The sequence below is a fragment of the Palaemon carinicauda genome, chromosome 1, assembly GCF_036898095.1.
Source record: "Palaemon carinicauda isolate YSFRI2023 chromosome 1, ASM3689809v2, whole genome shotgun sequence".
Taxonomy (NCBI): Eukaryota; Metazoa; Arthropoda; class Malacostraca; order Decapoda; family Palaemonidae; genus Palaemon; species Palaemon carinicauda.
Genome location: NC_090725.1, coordinates 331,769,162 through 331,792,974, shown reverse-complemented (window position 1 = coordinate 331,792,974; position 23,813 = coordinate 331,769,162). Strand labels below are relative to the sequence as shown.

At 44.6% G+C, this 23,813-nt stretch overlaps 1 protein-coding gene across 4 annotated transcripts in view; it reads left to right on the top strand.

Annotated features, from left to right (window-relative positions):
- Nucleotides 1–23,813, top strand: part of LOC137658787 (soluble calcium-activated nucleotidase 1-like) — a 117,184-nt gene that overhangs the window by 86,967 nt on the left and 6,404 nt on the right. For all 4 annotated transcript variants that reach the window (XR_011047430.1, XM_068393844.1, XM_068393830.1 and 1 more), the window contains exons 6-7: nt 14,393–14,596; nt 19,480–19,637. Coding sequence is in view for 3 of the 4 variants with exons in the window: in XM_068393844.1 (XP_068249945.1) it covers nt 14,393–14,596; nt 19,480–19,637 (362 nt within the window). In the remaining variant the exon portion in view is untranslated. The remainder of the gene's footprint in view (nt 1–14,392; nt 14,597–19,479; nt 19,638–23,813) is intronic.

Here is a 23,813-nt window from a genome sequence, read left to right as displayed (position 1 = left end):
TCTGCTGCCCACTCCAAGACTGGTATATCTAGGCATGATCATAGACACCAATCTCTACAAAGCCTTCCCATCAGACGACAGGATATCAAGGCTGAGGAGGGTCGCGAGTCCTTTCCTCAGACAAGAAGAGCTTCCAGCCCAATCGTTGTTACATCTCCTCGGTCACCTTTCATCCCTGGCCCGTCTAGTTCCCAATGGTCGCCTCAGAATGAGATCTCTCCAGTGGCGACTCAAGTCCCGGTGAAATCAAGGACACGAGTCCCTGGACGTCATGATCCCTATGGGTTCTGCGGAACAGACGGAAATTCAGTGGTGGGTGGCAGACGAGAACCTTCGAAAGGGAGTGGATTGTCTCGTCCTCCCCCGGATTTGATGCTGTTTTCGGATGCCTCAAAGAAAGGGTGGGGGGCCCACGTTCTGAACCACAGGACCTCAGGCCTGTGGTCAGAATCAGAAAAGTGCCTCCATATAAACCTGCTAGAAATGAAGGCCGTATTTCTGGCCCTTCAACAGTTCCAACAATACCTGGCGGGCCACTCTGTGGTGGTGATGAGCGACAACACCACAGTAGTGGCTTATATCAACAAGCAGGGAGGTACCTTTTCAGAACAGCTATCCCATCTTGCAGTAGAGATACTGAGATGGACCGAAATCCACTCGATCCCACTTTCGGCTCGCTTCATTCCAGGCAAGAGGAATGTGCTCGCTGACAGTCTGAGCAGATCGACGCAGATAGTGAGTACCGAGTGGCCTTTGGATCATCAAGTAGCCAACAAAGTCCTGACTTTGTGGGGTTCCCCGACTGTGGATCTGTTTGCTACAGCGCTGAACTTCAGGCTCCCGCTGTACTGCTCCCCAGTCCCGGATCCAAAGGCACTCTGGCATGATGCCTTTCAACAACGGTGGGACAACATCGACGTGTACGCCTTTCCCCCGTTCTGTCTGATGAGGAGGGTGCTCAACAAGACCAGAATATCGGTCAATCTCTCGATGACCCTGATAGCCCGCATGACCCTGATAGCCCCGCTATGGCATCACGCGGAATGGTTTCCAGACCTTCTGCAACTCCTAACGGAGCTTCCGAGAGAACTCCCTCCACAACACGAGCTACTCAAACAACCACACGCCAACATCTTTCACAAAGCCGTGGCTTCGCTTCGACTTCACACCTGGAGACTATCCAGCATCTCCTCACTGAGAGAGGATTTTCGCAACAAGTTGCAAAGGTCATCCGCAGGAGTCTACCAGGCAAAGTGTAGAGTCTTCTGTGGGTGGTGTCGTGGAAGGGGTATCTCTCCCCTCGATGCCACTATTCCAGCAATAGCGGAGTTCTTCGTGTATTTGCGGGAAGAAATGCGCCTTTCAGTCTTGGCAGTGAAAAGCTATCGCTCAGCCTTAAGTCTAGCCTTCAGGCTTAAAGGACTGGACATTTCTTTCTCGCTGGAACTTTCCCTACTCATACGGAGTTATGAACTTACCTGCCCTCAGTCGGAAGTGAGACCTCCTCCATGGAACGTGGTTCGAGTTCTCAGGTCTCTTAAGAGACCTCCCTACGAACCATTACGCCAGGCTTCAGATCGCCACCTTACTTGGAAGACGGTGTTCCTGCTAGCTTTGGCCCCGGCCAAGCTAGTCAGCGAACTTCATGGTCTCTCGTATGACATCGCCCATTCAAGGGGATGGGGGGAGGTAACGTTCAGATTCGTCCCTGAGTTTGTTGCCAAGACTCAGAATCCGGGAGTGGCGTACCCTTGGTTCGACTCTTTCAGGATTTCTAGTCTTCGTTCTGTAACAGATGACCCAGACCATCTCCTACTGTGCCCAGTAAGGAGTCTGAGGCTATATCTCAAGAGAACGGCTGCAGTTCGTCCCCAGGTGCAAGTTTTGTTTTTGAGCACTGGGAGAACAAAGAGGAGGGTCACCAAGAATACCATCTCGGCATGGATTTGTAGGGTAATCCATCTGTCCCTGAATCCTGACCCTCCTCCGTCACGTCGTCCTAGAGCACATGATGTCATGGGCGTAGCTACGTCCCTGGCCTTCAAGAAGAACTATTCAGTGATGCAGGTTCTACAAGTAGGGGTGTGGAAGCGTCAGACGACCTTCACAGCCCACTACCTGCAAGACGTGACACACAGGAGACTCGATACGTTCTCTATCGGCCCTGTGGTGGGTGCACAACAGCTCGTTTAAAACCTCAGGCTCCTTAATGGACAAGTAGCAGAAGGTTGAGGGCATTGTTACCCGGTCTTAGTCTGCATGAATGAAAAGGTTTGTCTGGCCCTTATTCTTTTCTTCATTCTCCCCTCTCTTGGGGAAAGCAGCATCCTGGGTTCTCTGCACAGCTGACCTCGAATCACTGCAGGTAAACCATGCTTCCTTGTGTTCCTAGTGTTAAGTTAATACTGTCACGTACCCATACCCTGACGAGGTGGTATTGGTAGAGTCCTAACCTAAAGTTTCCATCTAAAGAACTTCAGGTCAACTTCCTAGGACGTGTCACACTTCATACCTTCACACACAGCTTATGTAGGCTGCAGCACTTACACAGCAAGATACTAGCGAGGCGCAGGGACTCCTTACTATTGAGTACTGACACACTCATGTTCTGAGTCCCTGGGCAAAGCCAAAAGCCAGTACTGGCCGGGACTTACCACCCTTCCTAAGGGGTGAGTCACCCATATTAAATAGTGTGGTTTGTATTTCAGTTACGGAACAAATGACAAATTGGTAGGTAATTTGTATTTTTCCTAACTATACAAACCTTAGCTATTTAATCAAACTTGCCCGCCAGCCCTATCCCCCGTGAAGTCCTACCTCTAAACAAAGTGAGCTCAATCACAGGTGTGTGTGTGTGTGTGTGGGGGGGGGGGGGGGGTTTAGCAAACTACCCTCCCTACTCCCCGCTAACTAGCGGTGGGTTAGTAAACCCTCGTTAAAATTCTAATGGCTTGTCATTTCAGCTACGCCGAAAGTAATTACCCATATTAAATAGCTAAGGTTTGTATAGTTAGAATAAATACAAATTACCTACGAATTTGTCATTTTTGTTATCGTTTTATGATGGATTAAATTATTACGCTAATGAGTAACTGCAATTAGTTTACTTATGTAAAGTAATTCCCGATCTGAGTGTATTTAATTGTTGCTAAATGGTTCTAAATTTGGCGAGGTCAGGCTAGAGGCAGGATTCGTGTGGTTATTTAGCTGTATTACAGTTGCCTTATGACCTATATAACCATGTAGTTTAGTGATAATTATAAGTGATAACGTGTTACGGACACTGTAGTCTCACATACATGAAGGTATTTGAATACTACATAGTGGGGAGAGTTGCTTCAGCCCTCCCTCAATTGGGTATATGATCATGCTTATAAGCCTGGGTGCACAGCCATACCGCTTTATAGATTATATTCTCATGCCATATTCATCTGATATTGATACTAGAGGAAGAGAAGGGAGGTATGATGGAATTATATATGTTTAGTTAAATTTCTTCCTATTCTAAGACATGGTAGGCTTATTTATTCCTACATTTTGGATACGGCATCCCATTCACCTTCTCTCCCGCTCCTCTCTTTCCAGCTCTGTGGACGTGGTCCTTTTATTACCCAGGAGTGGAAAAGCCCTTGGTCTTTGTTTAGAGGTGCAGACTATGCTACTAAAGGGCGCTCTGGAAGAGGTCCAGGACGGATCTTCAGCCATCTGCTTTTAGTCAAGATCTCGGCCCTGAACACCTTCATCCACCAAGCTCTGCTCAGGATGGGCTCTTTGTTCTGTTCAGAGGTGCAGACTATGTTGCTAAAGGGAGTTCTGGAAGGGGTTGAGGACGGATATCCGGGCTTCTTCAACCATCTGTTTATAGTCAAGATCTCATGGGGTTGGAGACCCGTAATAAACCTCTCATCCCTAAAGGAGTTCATCCATCAAACTCGGCTCCGGATGGAGACGCCCAGCTATCATCTCCCTCGATCTCGGGATGCATACTTCTAAATCTCCATTAATTGTTCTGCAAGAGAAAATCTCTCCTTTATCCTAGGGAGCAAAGTCATTCAGTTTAAAGTTCTTAGGTTAGGGCTGTCCACAGTCCCCAAGTATTCACTTTGGGTGTTTATGCTGGCATCACCATGAGCTCATGCCAATGGAATTTGTATGATCCAATACCTAGACAACTTGATAATCATTGAGCAGGCTCCTCTCATTTTGTCACAATCCCCTATAGAAATCCAGGCATACCTCTAAACAAAGAATTATATATATTTGTCATGGACATAGACATGTTAACAGGAAAAGTTTGTCCATCATAAATCAGAGTAATGTAACCCAGTTTAGGAAAGTATTGCGTCCTTTCTTTCATCGGGCACAGCTACCAGCACAACAATGACAACAGGTACCGAGTCACTTGACATCATTCGAGAAACTTGTTCCTCATGGTCACCTCCATCTATGATCATTGCAATGGTGTTTTTTTAGAGAAACACTTGTAGCAAATATCAGATTCTCCTCTAGCCTTGGTACCATTGGAGCACGACACTAAACTTTACATACTTTTGTGTATAGATGAGAAGAAGCGATTTCGGTGGTTTCCCTCCAGATCATCTTCTATGACACATGAAAGAGAGGGTGGGAGCCCATCTTATGGACCATGTGACATCTGGACAATAGTCACATAAGGACAGGTCTCTTCATATGGATATTTTGGAGTTCAAGGAAGCTTACCTAAGACTTTAAGCATTTCCAGTCAATTTTGGTTGGTCACTAGGTGACATTGACGAATGACAATACAACAGTAGTGTCATGTCAACAAGAAAGGTGGTACTTTATCAGACTGTCAAATGGCTGTCTTGGTACATGAAAGGGCAGTCCGCAATGCAGTGGTCCTGTCAGTCTGGTTCATTCTCGGCGAGAGGAATCTCAAAGCAAACATGTTGAGTCAGCAGGGTTAGAATGGTCTTTCCATCCCCAAGCAGCAACCTAGCTTCCGACTTAGTAGGGTTCCTCGACAATAGTTATGTTCACTACAAGCCTCAGCAGAAAGCTGCCAATCTACTGCTCATCAGTGTGCCAGACCTGGCTGCAGTACTTGAAGCCACATTCCAGCATCGATGGGATGGCCCCGACATCTGTGCTTTACTGCCTTTTTGACTTCTTCGTAATATGAAATGACCACGAGCAGAATGGTACCCAAACCTTCTGCTTCTACTAGTGGAGGTTCCAAGATAGCTTCCCCTGTGGTAAACCTTCACCAACTGCACCTGTGGGGCTTCTACAACTAGGTGGGATCCCTTTCACTTCACAGGTGGAGGTTATCCAGCACCTTTTCCAAGAGAGAGACTTCAAGCGAGACAGCATGAGACATGTCGCAATGCCTCAGAAAATCCTCCACTGACGTGTATCAAGCAAACTGGGTCATCTGTAATTGGTGCTGTCAAAGTGATACTTCTCTTGGAGCCTATATTCCAATAGTAGCTGACTTTTTAGCTTATCTATGAAAGGGAAGACAGCTCTCTGTCTCAGTAGTAAAAGGGTATCATTCAGCTTTGAGTCAGATACTGAGAGGAGTGGATATTTCCTCTTAATGGGAATTATTTGTACATATCTGGAGAGCAGTATGGAACAGACCTGTGGAATTCGACCTCCAGCTTGTAATATAACCAAGTCTTTATAGAGATCATACAAACCATCAAGGCAAGCCTCGGAAAAAGACCTTACCCTAAAAACTGTTTTTCTGCTTGCCTTGGCTTCGATGAAGTGAGTAGGCGAATTGCACGGACACTTGTATTCGTTTTCTCATTCTGAGTATTGGAGGGAGGTCTATATCTTTTGTCCCTAACTTAGATAGCGAAAACTCAAAATGCATCGATTCCAGGTTTTCATCCTTTTTAGTGCCTTCGTTTTAAGGAAGTAACCAACCATCCAGATAAGGTACTTTGGTGTCCTGTATGGGGTCTAAGGCACTACCTTAACTGTGGGCAGGTAAATGTCTGAATTGAAAGTGTACCCTGTGATGGGGACCGTTTTTTTCTAATCCTTTTGGTCGTTTGGGTAATGATCTTTTCTTTAGGAATATATTTCTACTTCACCTTCAAGATGTCTACTACTAGCCTATAGTTAATAAAAACCCAAAGTAACTTACTGATTTTTTTTATTATTAAAAAAATACACTATCTAAAAATTCCAGACATTTTGATACACACTATAGGCCTTTGTACTTGCCATTTGAAAAAAAAAATATTTTACAGGTGGCTTGAGGACTCCCCGAGGCATCATGAGTAGAAAATGAGCCACCTAGGCTAAAATCTGTAAAATCTGAAAACTAAAGAAATTTTTTAGTTGCTAAAAAACTAATGCACATGGAAAATAGTTGTCAATATACAGTTTTATACAAATTGCATTACCTTCATTAATATAGGAATTATTTTGATATTATATTAAGTAGAATACCATGTTAACTCCCTCTGTTGTAGTCAAAGTTTGTTAGTAGAGTTCTCTTCAACTACCAGTCATGTCATCTTAAGCTCTGTCCACACGATTGAGCATGCCCGATGGGCAAACGGTGATACCAGGCCACAATAGTCGGTGAAAATGAGGGTTGATGACATCAGAAGCGGTTAAACTAAAGGCAGGGATCTGGCAACACTGTATGATGCCAGATTCCTTTCTGTGGTTTTCTCGCTTCTGACGTCATTAACCCTTATTCTTACTAACTATTGTGGTCTGGTATCGCTGTTTGCCCGTCGGTCATGCTCGATCCTGTGGACAGGGCTGTAGACTCCCAATTTACAGGGCAACCATCTCTATTCTTGCCAGTGAAAGCATTAAAATATCCTTTGCTACAAATTCAATTGGGTAGATATGTGCGAAGCGCTTTTTTGTAACTACCGCTGGAGCTTCCATGTTTTTTTTTTTTTTTTTGGCTTATTGTATTATATCTATTATTCAATGATATAGATTTTATAGTTCTTATCTTTGCCCATTATTCTTATTTATATTCATCAAAAGCAGCTTTACTGATTGAGCATATTTTTCCCCAAGTTAGTTATTTCATCTTAGCATTTTGAGTCAAGTCGGTGGCAATACATTTGTATGATGTATCATTTTGTTCTGTGTGAGTTTGCAATGATACTGTATTTTAATATATCTCTTTACCTCCACAAAGAAAATCTTTAAACATTCATTACTCAGCAATATGTATGTGACACCACTTAGGTTGGTTTCCTGAGGGAAAGGTTAAAGGTGCTATTGTGAGAGAAAATTTAGTTTTTGTTATTAAGGCCAAGAGACTCGTGATTTACATTCAGATCTCCCTGGACAATTCTATCCTGTTCGTAATACTAGGCAGACAGTTAATTCTAATAGCCAGGCCTTCTCCATCGCGAGGCTCAATACTACACAGTATTCTAGAAGTTTTATTCCAGCTGCAGCCAAGTTGTGGAATGATCTTCCTAATCGGGTAGTTGAATGAAGGGAACTTCAAAAGTTCAAAGTTGGAGCAAATGTTTTTATGCTGACCAAGCTGACATGAGTCTTTTTATAGTTTATATATGACATATCTGTTTTTGACGTTATTAATAGTTTATATAGGACATATCTGTTTTGACGTTGTTACTGTTTTTAGAATGATTTATTGTTAATTTATTCTCATTTATTTATTACCTTATTTCCTTTCCTTGCTGGGCTATTTTTCCCTATTGGAGCCCTTGGGCTTATAGCATCTTGCTTTTCCAAATAGGGTTGTAGCTTGGCTAGTAATAATAATGATAATAATATAGATAAAAGCTACTCCGTATTTCAAGTCTTACTATTTTTTCAAATGTTTAAATGATATTTGTTCCAACACGGTTACTTACCTAGAACTACCTTCGTAGGAGTTACTGGTAACTCTACCTAACCGACCAGCTTTTTGTATAGTTTACCCTCTTTCCGTTTTCTACGGGGTCAACCTCAGGCAGTGTGATACGTGCCCCGAGGCGACCCGGGGTTGGGCAGCCTGCTAGCTCAGGTCGTCGAATCGTCAGTAAGTTTCTGGTCGCGACGTGATCAACATCTCGCGCGCTCTCTCTTACCTTGTGCGACCCTTTGTGTCCCCCGATCCTTTGTGCTTACCGCGTGTTACCCACGTGTTTCCCTTTCACTTTCCCTTTGCATCCTTGTGTCTCTTGGTGTGTTAGCTTTGCGTTATGGAGCATCCTCGTCGTTGCCCTGGGCCTGTGGCTGGGAAGTCTTGCGGGGCTTTCCTTTCCAAGCCTGAGGTTGATCCCCACTCCTTGTGCTCCACGTGTAGGGGGAAAGTGTGTTCCCCTACCTCTACGTGCCCGGAGTGTGCTAACTGGACTGAGATCCAGTGGGTGCTCTTCGGGACAAAGAAGAAGAAGGCAGCTAAGAAGTCGCCTAAGGACTCCAATATATCTTCGCCTGTGGTTTCGCCAGACGGCTCGGCAGACCGTAGCGCCTGTCCCTCTTCCCCTACCCAGCGTAGGGGACGAGGTAAGTCCGTTGCGGGGAAGAGGCCCATTGCCCTTCCCCAAGAGTCTGATATTCCTGTGGGGGAAATGTCCAGTGTGGGGCAGGCATGTGTGGGGCCTGAGTGTAGTGCGGAAGTGTGGGTAGGAGGCGAGGGCCTGGTGCCCGCAGGTCCCGTCTCCTCGGAAGATCCTATGTGGGGTAGGCCGAGTGTAGATACTTCCCCGGCCTCGTGGCGTGTTTCAGGTGCGTCAACCGCCGAAGGAGACACGGAAAAAGAAAGTTCGTCGTCTTCGGACCCCACCACGTGGGTGGCCCCTAGGACTCCCTTCAGGTCTCCCGTTAGAGGAGAAGATGATGTTGAGCAATGGCTCTGTAAAGGGCTCGCTCGGTCCCCTCCGGCTCCCTCGTCTACGCTACCCCCCGTGTTTCTGCAGCCTCCCACGCCTGAGAAACGACGAGAATTTCCCCCCGCAGTCTTGGACGTGTCGGGCGGTCTGAGGGATTCGTCCTCATCCTCGTCATCATCGGACTCTTCTTCTTCTTCTTCGTCGTCAGAGGACGAGGACAGGAACCTTAGCAAGAGGAAGAGGGAGAAATCCCGCAAAAAGAAGTCCCGTTCCCGTTCAAGACATGGTAAGAAAAGATCGAAGTCCTCTAAAAAGAAAGCGAAGAGGAGCAAGTCCAAGGAGTGGGTGAATTTCACAGTGCCCCGGAGCGAGCTGTTTAGGTTTACCACAGCTGCGGCCGCTTCCGGATGGCTCCCTAGAGCCTTGCCTTCTGTGTCTCATCCTCCTACCTCCTTCGGACCAGTCGCCCGGCAAGAGGGGTCGAACCAGGCCCCCCGTGTAGTGACTAACCCAACGGTAGCCTCCACTCCTTCTTCCCTTAGGAAGGATGTACGGAGTATGAAGGAAGGCTTAGCGTCGACCACGGGCACCTTGGAGGCCTTCCTTAAGCACCAAGGGCGCCCGTCAGTCCGCATGGATCCCCCATCCACGGAGCCCCCCGTAGAACAAGGTACTCCCACGACGGATACCTTCGTCCCTACTGGGCAGCCCATACCACTGGCAGGCTCGTCAGGCGTTGCCTTTCCCACCGTCATGGAGTACCCTCGTACGGAGGAACTGGTGACGGAAGACCTGGTGGAAGGAGGGGAGTGCTCGTCTGACGACATCTCCTCCTACCGTAAGGTTCTGGCCCTAATTCGGCGGCATCACCGTTTGGATGAACCCAAGCCCTCAGCTGCAAAGGCCGTGCTCTCCGGACTGTCCAGAATGATCGACAGCCCGGTGCAACAAAAGCCCTCTTTGTCTCTCCCTCTCGCTCAGGACGTGAAGTTGGGGATGGAGCAAATAGACGAGTACCTAGCAGAAGCCAGAGTTCCTCCAACCTTCTTCCGGGCCTGAAATCCCAGAAACGTTTTTACGTCCCCGAAGGGTGGTCCCTGTGCGGTAGAAGCAGCGGTGACCTCACTGAACCAGGGAGCCTCGTAAGACAGGGCCTCCACTGCCCCCGTGTGCTTTTCCCGTCAGAAGCCTCTATGATGGAGGACATGGCACAGGACCTGGTCTACGTGTCCTCCTGGTTAGATTGGTGGTCTTGCGCTTTGGTGGGGTTTCAGGCATCCCACGACCTCTCCCTCCCGGACAATCAGGCCATGCTGAGGGATCTAGTTAGTTCGGGAGGCAAGGCCTTAAAGTTTTTATCATCCCAGTCTCTGTCTGTGGCTACAAACTGGGTCCTTAGGAAGAGGGATACGGTACTGAGCAAACTGGTTCGAAAGTTACCGGACAGAGAAGCGAGGAGACTGAGGAATTCCTCCGTGTGGGGGAATGACAGGCCCCCCCCATGAGGAAGTCCACGTCTAGAAGAGCCTCAACGGACGTCCCTCACTCCTCACAGGCCACACCCTTGCTGCCTCGAAGAGAACCACCTTCAGCTCCTTGGCTTCAAGCCTCGCAGCAGCCCACCCGTAGGACCACCGCAGGCTCTCAGTCAGCCTACAGACCCTCTTACGGTAACTCTAGGAGAGGTAGATCTGGCCGCTCCTCCAGAAGGAGGTAGGAAGAGAGGCCCCCTACTCCTTCAGGAGCCCCTAGTAGGGGGATGCCTCAGACATTTTTGGCAAGCATGGCGGGATCTCGGTGCGGATCCCTGGACGGTGACGGTCCTGAAGGGGGGCTACAGACTCCCTTTCCTAGAAGAGCCTCCCCCTCTCATCCCAGCCCATCGGGCTGAGTGGCTGGTTCCAAAAGACCCCTTGAAGAGGTCGGCATTACAGGAGGAAGTAGCATCCATGATCGCCAAGGGAGCTTCAGAGACAGTGGAGAACCCCGGCCCGGGTTTCTTCAGCAGGCTCTTCCTTGTGGAGAAATCGACAGGAGGGTGGAGGCCGGTCATAGATCTCTCAGCCCTCAACAAGTTCATCTCAAATACGGACTTCAAAATGGACACCCCCAAGACAGTGCTAGCAGCCTTGAGGGAGGGGGATTTCCTCATGTCTCTCGACCTCAAGGATGCCTATTTTCAAATCCCCGTGCACCCCTCCAGCAGGAAGTTCCTCAGAATCAAGTGGGAGTCCAGTGTCCTGCAGTTCAAAATCCTGTGCTTCGGCCTTTCGACGGCCCCGCAGGTGTTCACGAGAGTGTTCACCACGATCTCGTTATGGGCACACGAGAAAGGCATACAACTGCTCAGGTACCTGGACGACTGGTTGCTTCTTTCTGCCTCAAGGGAACAACTGAAGGAGCAAGGCGTTATGTTGCTCGACCTCTGCAGGGTATTAGGATCACAGTCAACCTAGGGAAGTCCCAACTAGTCCCCAGCACCAGAATGATTTACTTGGGGATGATCCTGGACACCCAGTTAGTAAGAGCCTTCCCCTCAGGGGAGAGGTTAGCCAACCTGGAACACATCCTTCAACCCTTCCTGACGGGACAACCCAGGAGGGCCAAGGACTGGCAGAAGTTACTGGGTCATCTGGTTTCGCTGGAGAAATTAGTACCGCAAGGGAGACTCAGGCTCCGCCCGGTACAGTGGAATCTGAAGGAGTCGTGGACCCAAGGCAAGGAGCCCCACACAATAGTCCTAGACCTCCCGAAGACGAGAGAGACCCTTCTTTGGTGGAACATCAGGTCGAACACAGAGAAGGGAATGCCCTTCGCCCCCTATCCCCCGGAGATGCTGTTGTTCACGGACACATCGAAGGAGGGTTGGGGAGCACACCTGCTAGGGGAATCGACAAAAGGGCAGTGGTCCAGCGAGGAGGCGTCTCTCCATATAAACACCTGGAGATGATAGCGGTTCTGAGGGCGTTTCGACAGTTCGTACACTTCCTGCGAGGAAACACTGTGGCGTTAATGTGCGACAACGCCACAGTAGTGGCGTATGTAAAGAAACAGGGAGGCATGAAGTCAAGGGTCCTATGCGCCCGAGCCACGGAACTGTTAGAGTGGATGACAGAAGAAGGGATAGAACTGACGGCAAGGTTCATCCCAGGAAAGAGGAACGTGATGGCCGACGGCCTCAGCAGGGCGGGTCAAGTGATAGGTTCAGAGTGGACCCTACACCCGGAGGTAGCTCGGGCAGTCATCCTAATGTGGGGCTCCCCAGTGATAGACTTATTCGCCACACGTCTGAACGCCCAACTCCCCGTGTTCTGTTCTCCGATCCCAGACCCTTCGGCAGCGTTCGAGGACGCCTTCCAACATCCCTGGGATGACCTCGATGTGTACGCCTTCCCTCCCTTCAGTTTGATCAGGCAAGTGTTGAACAGAGTGAGAGTGTCGTCCAACCTGTCGATGACTTTGGTAGCGCCCTGGTGGCCAGAGAGAGACTGGTTCGCAGACCTAAAAGAATTAGCTCTTCGTCCTCCTTGGCCGCTTCCGAACAGGCCAGACCTCCTGCGTCAACCTCACTTTCACAGGTGGCACGAAAACCCTCGATGCCTCCGCCTTCACGCGTGGAGGTTATCGAGAAGCTCCTGAAGAAAGAAGGATACTCATCGAGAACCGCGGCAAGGATGTCGGGTTATCTACGGCGTTCCTCGGCAGTAGTTTACCAGGCAAAGTGGGCAGTCTTCGTGAAGTGGTGTGCGTCCAAGAACATCAGGCCCTTAGGGGCGTCGATCCAGGACATTGCAGACTTTCTGGTGTACCTAAGAGACGACGTGGGTTCGTCCATTCCGGCCATCAAAGGAGTACGAGCAGCCCTAGGTCAAGTCTTCCTTCTTAGGGGCATTGACTTGGGAGCCTCAAGGCACATCTCTATGCTCATCCACTGTTTTGAACAATCATGTCCCCCCCAGGAGGTAAGGGTTCTGCAGTGGGACCTAGCCAGAGTTCTCAAGGTTCTGTCAGAGCCACCCTTCGAACCTCTCAGGGACGTACTAGACAGAGAACTCACCCTTAAAACAGCATTTCTTTTACCCCTAGCCTCGGCGAAAAGAGTTAGCGAGTTACACGGCCTCTCTTACGAGTCTCACACTCCAAAGGGTGGAGAGAAGTTACCTTTAGGTTCGTCCCTAGCTTTGTGGCGAAGACGCAGAACTCGGCATGTTGGGATCCTCGGTTTGATGGTTTTTCGGTGCCAGCCATCCCTCGCTCCGACAACCCGAAGGATCTACTCTTATGTCCCGTGAGAACAGTAAGAAAATACCTGGAGGGACCGCAAAATTCCGCCCTCAGGTCAAAAATTTATTCGTCTCAACAGGCCGGGTGAAGAAACCGGTCTCGAAGAACTCTTATCTCCTTCTGGCTGCGACAGGTGATAAAGAGGGCCTACGAGGCTTCTGGGACTCCTCTCCCAGGAAAACCAAGGCCACATGACATAAGAGGTCTGAGCACCTCCCTGGCCTTCGAGAAAAACATGGCTGTGGGAAAGATCCTGAAGGCTGGGACCTGGTCCCTTCACGGAACACTATCTCAAAGATTGCTCGAGGAAATCCTTGGACAGGTTTTCCATTGGCCCAATCATTTCGGCCCTTCAAGAGATCTAAGGTCATAGCCCCAGGGTAACCGGGGGGTGTTAATGCCAAGAGACACTAGTTCCTTCCTTAACCTTACCCCCCTTTCCTTCCTTCCCCGGACCGTCCGGCCCAGGAAGATGTTGAAAAGACCTTAGTCACTGAAAGGAACGCCCTTCAAGAGGACATGTATCGGAGTTGGTTTTGGAAAGGTAAGCCATTAGACACTAAGTGAGTTTTTTGGATAGTTTCCCCTACTTTTCGTGCAGTTTTCTAGTGGTCGTGGAACCAAGACCTCCTTAGAAGTTCCCTCTCTCGCGTGCAGGACACTCCCACCTCCTAAAGTGTAAGTCTCCTAAGAAGGTAGTTCTAGGTAAGTAACCGTGTTGGAACAAATCACAAATTTTTAAGTAATTTGTATTTTTCCTAACATACTTACCTAGAACTACCTTCGGGTTATGGCCCACCCATCCTTCCCCGAGAACCTGCAGAGTCAAGTAGTAGAAACTTATTGACGATTCGACGACCTGAGCCAGCACGCTGCCCGACCCCGGGTCGCCTCAGGGCACGTATCACACTGCCTGAGGTTGACCCCGTAGAAAACGGAAAGAGGGTAAACTATACAAAAAGCTGGTCGGTTAGGTAGAGTTACCAGTAACTCCTAAGAAGGTAGTTCTAGGTAAGTTTGTTAGGAAAAATACAAATTACTTAAAAATTTGTGATATTTTATTATGTGAATTTGTTTTTTTTACAAATTATATTGCTTTAAATCTAATTTTATGCTTTGGATACAGCTTTACTAAGTAATGATGACATGGAATGACCTTATATTTTTCAGTTCTTGGCTTTTGGCTTAACCTTTAAACCCTATACAAATATGGCTTTTGCCATTCAACATGAAAAGCTTTTTTATTCTTTCCTTCTTACTATGTACAGTATATAATTTTTGTTTTATCTTTAAAGGATTTAAAAGTGAATGGGCTACAGTGAAGGATGAAACTCTGATTGTTGGAGGTCTGGGGAAGGAGTGGACGACAAGCACAGGAGAATTAGTAAACCACAATCCACAGTGGGTAAAAACTGTAAATCCACGTGGATATATTGAACATCATGACTGGACTAGAAATTATGAGAAACTTCGTGAATCTGTGGGCATTTACTTTCCAGGTAACCTTTATGCATTTCATTTCAATACTTTTAATACCTTTAGAATTTTAGGAATATTTCTAGTTTACATGTTAATTTACATGGTACTGTTCATCATAACTTAATTTCAACCCCAAAAAAATAGAGAAAGAAAATTAAGATTCTGGAGACTTAAGTGTCCATTTTTATTTTTGCACAATTATTAGTTCACATATTTTGAGTCGACTTGAAGTACAATTGTTTTAATTTTTTTCTCAGAATTGCTCATATTCCTTGGATATTTTAACAGAAATGGTGTAGTAGGCCACAAGTGGCACCAAAATATTGTGGTATAAAAAAAAACATCAGCTAAAAGAACCCATGATTACTAATCTAAACACCTAGCTGTCTCAACTATACTCATGTGTTATACATTGCATAGAAAAAACTCCCCTGGTGTTCATATTGCTTTTGTCTCCGGAAGCTTGAAATGTCAATGTTTCTCTTTTAAAATGAAGGAATTTTGTTTTCCCTCTTTCCAATACAGTACACTAATACCAATGAGACTGGCGTCTAACATCAATAACATGCTTTGCATGTCGTATCGCTTCTTCTGTGTCAAAAGTTGAAATGCTTCCTTAACCTCTTGACAGGGTAGGTCGGGCATGTATAGGATATGAACATTGGCCGAGCATAGAAATATTAATGTTTGTTATTGAAATAGTTTTATTTCTTTGAATCTCCCCTGATGTTCATAATACTGATTACCACTCTGGATATGGTGGGTAGCCAGTGGAAAAAAGAGAGATTGCATTTATTTTCCCATAATTAAATAACACCCTGGACTTACATTTAGTCTAGGCTTTTGGGTACTGTAAATTCCAGGTGACATATTAAAAATATTTTCATCACCTAGTTACTCAATTATATGATAAGAAACTTAATCACTGTGCTTCACATAGAATTTCACAAAAACCAACCAATTAATTTTGAAAGGTTACTAAACCACAGTCCCAAAGTGGAATTTTACAAAACCAATCACTTAGATTTACCATTCTATCAGACCACATCCAACCAGCCCAACAATCATGACATGTAAACCAGGACTCCCTAAGTTAATGTTTAGCAAATAAAGATTTGGGACGCCATTGAGGTGTTGCTAAAACCCTTTCCAAATATAATAAATTAGGAGAACTTTTATATATAGCTGTACTTATATCAGTAACCCTATTTGGATCTGAATGACACTTGTATTCTTGGACAGAGGTTGTGATGTAATTCTAATATTACAAAATAAATTAGGCATTTTGTGTGTTAAATCGTCCAAATAATATTGAATAGCTCTTACCTATAAAAAAAAAAACTATTTGCTGAATAAACAACTTTTTCTAATGTCCGTAGAATTGTCCAATTAAAATTAAATGGCTCTTACTAGTTAAGAAAAACTATCCCATGAATAAACAACTGCTTCCTTTTGTAAAGAAGGAACTAAAAAAGGGATTTTGACGAAGGAAAAATCTATTTCTGGGGAGAGACCTGTGACGCCCGGCGAAAAAGTCCTTCTTTGTACTTTTTCTGATATAAATCTTCCAAATATACCAGAGAAAATTAAAAGCATGGAATGCAGAGGTTACAACCCTCGCGCGAGCACCTTGTTGGTGTCGTATATCTAACAAGGGCGTTTGTAAAACACTATTCACAGGCTGTCTTCCATTTAGATAATCCCTTCATCAAAGGGGGAGGGCCGTGACAGGCCCTAGAGAATACAGTTGGGTTACCCTACCGACACCTACCACTCGTGCTCACCAGGTCATCCTTCTGATTTGGAACTTGCATACAAGTTGAGTTTTTTGGGCACAGTGTTTTTTTCGAAGAGTTTCTCGTTATTTCAACATGACTGACGTTGCTACTTCACCCTTACCAATGTTAAGTACCATAGTTTGTTTTGGCAGATTTTGACAGTACCGGGCATTTGTTCTGTTTCCAATATGGTGGTTTTTAGTTTTGGAAGCGATTGTCCTGCCGAGGTATCGGCAGCCATTTTGGGTTATGTTCGCTTCGGTAAATATTCGAGTTATTTTTGCCCATCTGGTACTCTGTCATCTAGGTTATATCACTTACGTTTTATGGCCTTTTTGTGTTATCATTAAATTTTACTAGTTTTTACTATGGTATTTATTTGCTTGCAAGTCCAATTTGGACCTACGAAGAATAGCGAATTAAAGTTTAGCGATTTAGTCTGTTAGTTTGTACTCGCCTCAGAGGCTTCGATTTAGACTATATCCTTGTTTATTTGTTACGTTGTCGTTATTCTTCGTTCTTGGTTATTACAATTACTAAGAAAAGCAATCAATTTTATTAATTTTCTTGTTTTATTGTGTGATGTTAGTTTTTTATTATGTAACCTTGAGAGCGAAAACAGAGACTGCTCGTTCCCTGTTCTACAGATATGAGTTATCCCTTCTCTCATTTTCTTTGTTAGCTCGAGTAAGAGAGGTGAATTTCCCGTTCTCCGTTTTTATACGATCACGAGTTATTCAGGCCTCTTCTTAGTATCAGAGTTGACGATAGTACGTTTAATATTATAAACGTTTTTATTGATGTGGTTACTGTTAATATAGCTAATACTATTAATAGGTACGTTAGTGTATGAGTCATTAATTGGGGTCGTTTTATACCGACACCCTTAGCTCCGCCTTGAGTTATGCTTAGCTCCGCCTTGAGTTATGCTTAGCTCCGCCTTGAGTTATGCTCCGCTATAATGGATACTCATTGGGTGAGAACTAGTTATCGTACAGGAGCAGATTTTTTGAGTGCAACGGTGAAATCCGGCACTCGGACTCTGGCTGAAGCCTTTTACACACGAACCTTTGTCATGTTTTATCATAATTACATCGTTACGGCCCCCTTTTTCATCGTATCTCCGGCTTCACTGGAGATAACACAAACATTCATTGAGGTTAATGTTATCGTACCGGAGACGGTCACGATATTACGATGACGGGCCTTTGCTACCGGATCTCCGGTACAAACAGAGATCAAGCAGACGTCCAGAACCGGAGTTAACATTGTGATACCGATGAAGACTTCACAGTTTCATTATTACGGTCCCTTTTTCATCGAATCTCCGGCTTCACTGGAGATAACACAAACATTCAGTATTAGAGAATGTTATCGTACCGCTGAGGATCACGTTTTCACGATGACGGACCTTTGTCACTGGTTCTCCGGTACAAATAGAGATCAATCAGACGATCAGAATCAGGGTATGAACCCTTTTTCATGAATAATCACAATATCGTTATTACGATCCTTTTCATCGAATCTCCAGCTTAACCGGATATCGTACAGGCGATCAGCATTGAGGTTAATATTAGTTTTCCTCTGGTGTTCACGTTGTCACTATGACGGACCTTTGTACCGGAGATTGTTACCGGAGCTCCGGTACAGACAGAGATCACTCAGACCACGGGTGGCCAATCTTTTGTTTTGCTGTAAAGGAAAGGATATAACATGAATACAAAGTAAACTGTACTTACTTTAATGACACTTTGAATTTGCGTTGGTAATATTCATTAGCTATTCTTGAAAGTCCTAATAACCTTTAGCCTCAAATTCATTTTAGCTCCGAAATTGGGGAAAAAATAAAATCCTCTTATGAAAAAATCCTCTTATGATTACTGAAGGCTACCATATAAGAAATTGCTAGTAGTTCACTAATTCATTTTCTGATGCCAAAGGCTAAAAAAAATTTAACTGTCATATCTTGAGTGATAGTTTTTAAGAGATTCGAAACATGAATTCTAAATACTGTATCTTGATGATGCAAGAAATTAATGCCAAGTTATGGGTGTGCCTCGAAAAAGCGTTAAAATGTAATTAGACTGGACTGCAAGCATACGAGGTTTATTTCAAGTATGGGATGTTTGTTGAAGAACTTATTTTGTGCGGTTTGGATCCCAACTAAACCATTGTTAAAGAATTCCTTCTCATTTTTGAAGCCCCTGATAATAGAGGCACGTAGGAATTTGGATGAGCTAAGGTCTAGTGAAGTGAAGGCTCATAACATTACTAGAGTGATTGAATTTCATCAGAAACATATAGCCGTGGCCATTCTCTTCTTTTCTGTGTATTATTCAAGTAAGGTAAAAGTAGATTTTAGGAACTGTTTGTTGGGGCCATTCATATTAAAAAGATGCAGTTTGTATAGTCAGTTGGCCGTCCTCAATGTTTGTTTGTATTACCAGTTGGCCCTCCTCAATCTTGGGTATTGTATTTGAGCCCCTTTTACAGATAAGGATTTCTACATAATTTATGATACAAAGCCCCAAACTCTATGGATGTTAATCAATAATTGGTACTGTATTGTAATAAAACATATTACAGTACATTAAAAATTTATACCAGTTTTTTTAGCATTTCTACCTAATATCTAAAAACCTATGTATATCCTGTAGGTTTAACACGAAAATTCATCAAATATTAATATTCGGTATAGTTTTGTAGTAATGACATGATACTTGCCATTATGATGATGATGATGATAATGGTAAAGAAAATATATACAGTGTTTTAATATGTAATATAGTGATTAACTCTTCCAGAGAAAAATTAAAGGTAAAAGTTAAGGAATTTAATTGTTCTTGAGTTTATCATGTTTGAATAGTCTCCCAACCCTTTGGCTTTTACTTCGTACTGCAAGTGTGGGCATTTCCCTAGGTTGCATATTGGTGCTGAATGGCCTCTCATGTCTAATACCATACTTTATTTTGGCCAGAATTCATAAATTCACAGAAATTATAGGTTCAGTTATTTATAATAATTTTATGTAATGTATTAATAATAGCATTTTAAAGTTGAAACTTTATTTAATGTATAAATAATATTTTAAAGGTTCAAACTGTATTTATTACGTTTTCCCATAGGGTATATGATTCATGAAGCTTGTGAATGGGCAGAAGGAAGACAAAGGTGGGTTTTCTTACCGAGGAGAGCATCCACTGCGCGTTATGATGAAAAAGATGATGAACATCGAGGAACAGATTTGATGCTTGAAGCTACCGAAGGATTTGAAAAAATTCAGGTAACAGGTCTATCTTTTACATAGAATACTTTTAAGATAATTAAGATATTGTACAATTGAGGTAACAAGTCGATCTTTTACATAGAATACTTTTAAGATAATTATTATGTTTTACATTCTCAATTCATTATTTCCCCATATATAGTTAATTTCCTTCCACTGCTGGAACCCTTGGGCCTAAAGCATCCTGCTTTTCCAACTATGGGTGTAGCCTAGCTAGTAATAATAATGATACATTTTTATTAAGGCTGTAGTGCAACTTTGTGTTTACTCCATTGATTTTCTAAGGCCTACTTATTGATCTGTATTCCCGTATCAACTTTTTCTTTATGCTAACTAAATTTCTCCCATGATTTTATGTCTTCTGGCCACTTCTGCATCAAATAATTTTATACCAACTGCTCCATCCTATTTTGCAATGCATACTCAAACCATTATAATGTTCAAATTTTTTTCCCCATATTGTTAGACATCTCGGTAATTTCCTAGTTTGTAATTTATTTCTCTTTGGTTAAACCAATAATGAATTGTAGCATTTTGTAACGTCACTTCCAAACCATCTGTATTTGTTCCTGTACATATATAAACCCTCATTCTTTACATAGGAGATATAACAGCTCAGCTGGAATATACAGGGAAGCAACATCAACAAGCAAGGGGCATAGTCTTGCGCTATCTCTACGAGTTGATGAAATAGATGCCAATCTGGGCAGCATTTTATGCCAAAGTTGTCAGCAAGGTACATTCTGAGCAAGAAGAATGTAGTTGCAGACACAATCAGTCGCTAGGGATGTGTTGTGGGATTGGAGTGGTCCCTACATCCACCTATAGCGAAGAGGTTTCTTGCCCCGTGGAGTTTGTGGATCAACCTATTTGCCACCCAGCAAAGTAGGAAGCTCCCTGTATCTTGCTGCTCCCCGATTACAAACCTATGGGCATCGTTTGAAAACTTCTTCCAACACCAGTGGGATCACCTGGACATGTTTGCCTTCCCTCCGTTCAGCCTCGTAAGAAGTGTGGGGGAAGACTCCTCCGTACGTGAGTGTGGAATTGCCGTAAGCTGAATGAGGCATACTTGCATCGAGATAAAGACCAGCTAGCATGGTTTTGAAGCTGTACCCTAAAAGAGGAAAAGATTGAAAGGAAAAGAAAGTGCTAGTCACATGCTAATGGTCCTTTGAAAGGAGCTGGGGTAACTATTCAACTTGCTGTGCAGCTACAACAGGTCCTGAAGAAGAAACCTTGGGGTTATATTCAACAGGAATAGGGCAGTTTATGTATATTGACTTTTCTCTGCCTGTGAAACCTGCCACAGAGATTCTAGAAGAATGGCAAGCACCTACTCGGGTAAGCTTGAGAGCGCTTGGTCTAAGTTCCTTCCGCGGAAGGAATTGTAGCTCTGGATGCTAAGCAGTGAATCAGTCCAATTATTTTTTAATGCCAGTTCACCGTCAGACCGCAAAGAACCAGGATATACATGTTGATAAATCCTGGTTTCTGACCATTGATATCTGGTCTGCAGGAGGACGAGATTCGTCCTTGTCTCCCAAAATCGGACAATTAGGCGGGGAAGCTGTCAGTAGGACTCTACCACTAATTCCAGCAGCAAAACAGGTGGTGGTTCCCGGGTTAAGGCTCTTGGCTATGAATAATAATGCTACGTTCCTTGGACTTCTAAATGGGAACAGCAGATATGGGATCCCAAAGCACATGTTGAATGACCCTGAGTTCCTTTGGAACTCCATAGGTTCTTCTGCATGGTTTTGTGAGAGGTGTAGTGTCACAGGCACTGCTGGTCACTCCTGCCCAGGGATGTTTCTCAGACGCTTCGGGATCTCATTGATACTACCCTTCTTGGATGACTAGGCCAACAACTTCAAGGACTTTCTCGGTTGCATTTCAAGGCTTCCCTCTCCAGAGCTCCTTCCACTCCTCGGAGCCTTACTTTTAAAGGGTGCTCGTCTTCCTTGTTTGATCTTTCCTCTTTAAAGGGAAGGTTTTTTACACCCATGCTGTCCTTAATCCTTATCCTCAGGGACCTTCTAAACCCAGCAAACAACGATGACATTTTTCAGCAGAAGTCCAGGTGTCATTTTTTGAGAGGTATTCTTCCAGATCCATCCCCTTAAGGAAAGATTTCAGTTGTCTTTTCCGTCCTTCATCCTGACCTGCAAGAATCTTAATGGATCTTCTAGACCTGCAAAAACTTTGAGTACCTTTTCACCAGACTGCTCACTTCAGGAGGTCCTACTCCAAAGCATTATTCCTCATAGCATTCTCTGCTATGACTATTAGGATCTTCCTCTTCAGGTGTCATCCTTCAAGAGGTCCGCCAGAGAGCATGCTCACAAAGTTGCTTGACGGCCTTTTCTTTATCCTTCCTCTTCGGAGGAGGATCACTTAACGCCTTCATCCTGAGCTCCAGGGAACTTCTTGATCTGTTTCAACATTTTAGCTCTTCTCTTCAGGTGTCGTCCTTCAAGAGGTCTTCCAGTTCTTTCAGGAAGTCTTCCTCTGCACTGTTTCGTGGAAGTACTGTAGTAGCGTCACACCAAATTTTTCCTATAGGGGAAGCATAGAGGTGTGAGGTTCAAAGACTAATACCTTTAGGCAAAGTGGTCATTCAAGCAAAGGGAAGTCTACAGGCATTAATATTCAGGATGAAAAGCTTTGCTCTGGTCTCTCTCCTGGGCTCTTCGGAAGCTCCTCAAGTTAGTTTCTTTTAAAGGATGTCTGTACTTTGGCCTTCGGGGATTTTCATTGTAGGCTGCTCCTTGTTCTCGTTTGCCTCTTCTTAGCATAGTGTGAAAAGTCGTTCAATTAAGTTCCCCCACAGCTCTGACAAGATCAGTCCCCAGGAGGAATTGCTCTGGCTAAACAGACAGTGATTTGTCGCTCTTAAGATCGTTCCTCTCCGCCCAAAAGGATGGTCCTACAAAGGGAAGGAAGCCAACCTTGAACAGTCCTGTTCGGTTTGCTCCCCATTCTCAGGAGATTGAGGTACAATAATTGTGTGTCTGGCATCACCAAGGGTTGCGCTCCCATCCCATTACTCTCAAAAGCTTGGCCAAGTTATGAGCTCTGTCAAATCTGATAGTGACGTTGTGTCTGGTCAGCACTTGAATGGGTGAATGTTGGCATACATTTTTTTCATCAGTCCATGGTTGAGTGTCGGTATCATACCCTCGGCTTCATATTAAATGCAGCAGATGACTTGGATCCCATCAGATTAGATCTTCAAACTGTCACCCACTCAGTTAAGCAGAACTTTGGTTTAATGCCAAACTGGAAGCTAGATGTAGATTCTGTGTCCCTCCAACCTCTAGTCTAGGCTATTGGAATTTAGCAATATCCCCAGTCAATGTCTTCTTTCTGTTTGGCCTTTGACAGATGCAGTTGGCAAACTTCTCTTTTCAAGATAGCTTTTCTACATCAAGTACTGCAGCCTTCGGGCACCACCTTGCTTTCACGAATGCATAGCTCTGATAACGATATGTGAAAAAGGAGATTACAGTCCACTGGTGGCACTTTCGGTAGGGGAGAGCCAATATCTCAGACAAAGAAAGGAGAAAGCAGAGCCAGAAAGAGGACCTATGGTCTCTTTACTCAGTTCTTCCTTTTCAACCTCCAGCCTTGGCAGAGCATCCTGGTAGAGGTTATTGACTTAGGCGATCTGCTGGGGATATTCATGTACAACAGTATGGTACAAAAGACATCACTTCAAGCTTCTTCTATCGGTCAAGTTTGATTTTCAAAAGACTGGATACCAATCAAACTGACCCTGCTGGCTCAAGCTTCCTATTCGAGTGCTTTTACAAGCTGTAGGACACATCCAGGAGTGACCAAGGCATTCAGGTCCTGAGTGGATGAGGTACCTCAATAGGGAAATTTCAAGTTCAGTAGCATCATACCTTCAGTGATACCTACGGTTCATCAAGACGCATGGCACTGTTTTACGGGTTGGTTCCCAATCAAGCCTGCCACTCAAGTCTGAGACATATCCCAATCTTTAGTTGACATATACCTTGTCAGCAGTTTCAGGTGTAAACTTTAATCCATTTTACTAATTCTGACTAAGCAAGAGGTACCTCACTGTCGTCGTTGTATTAAATGTCTCTCACCAGATTTTTACCTCATGACAAACCAGCCAAGTAAATTTTAAAAGCCCATAGTATC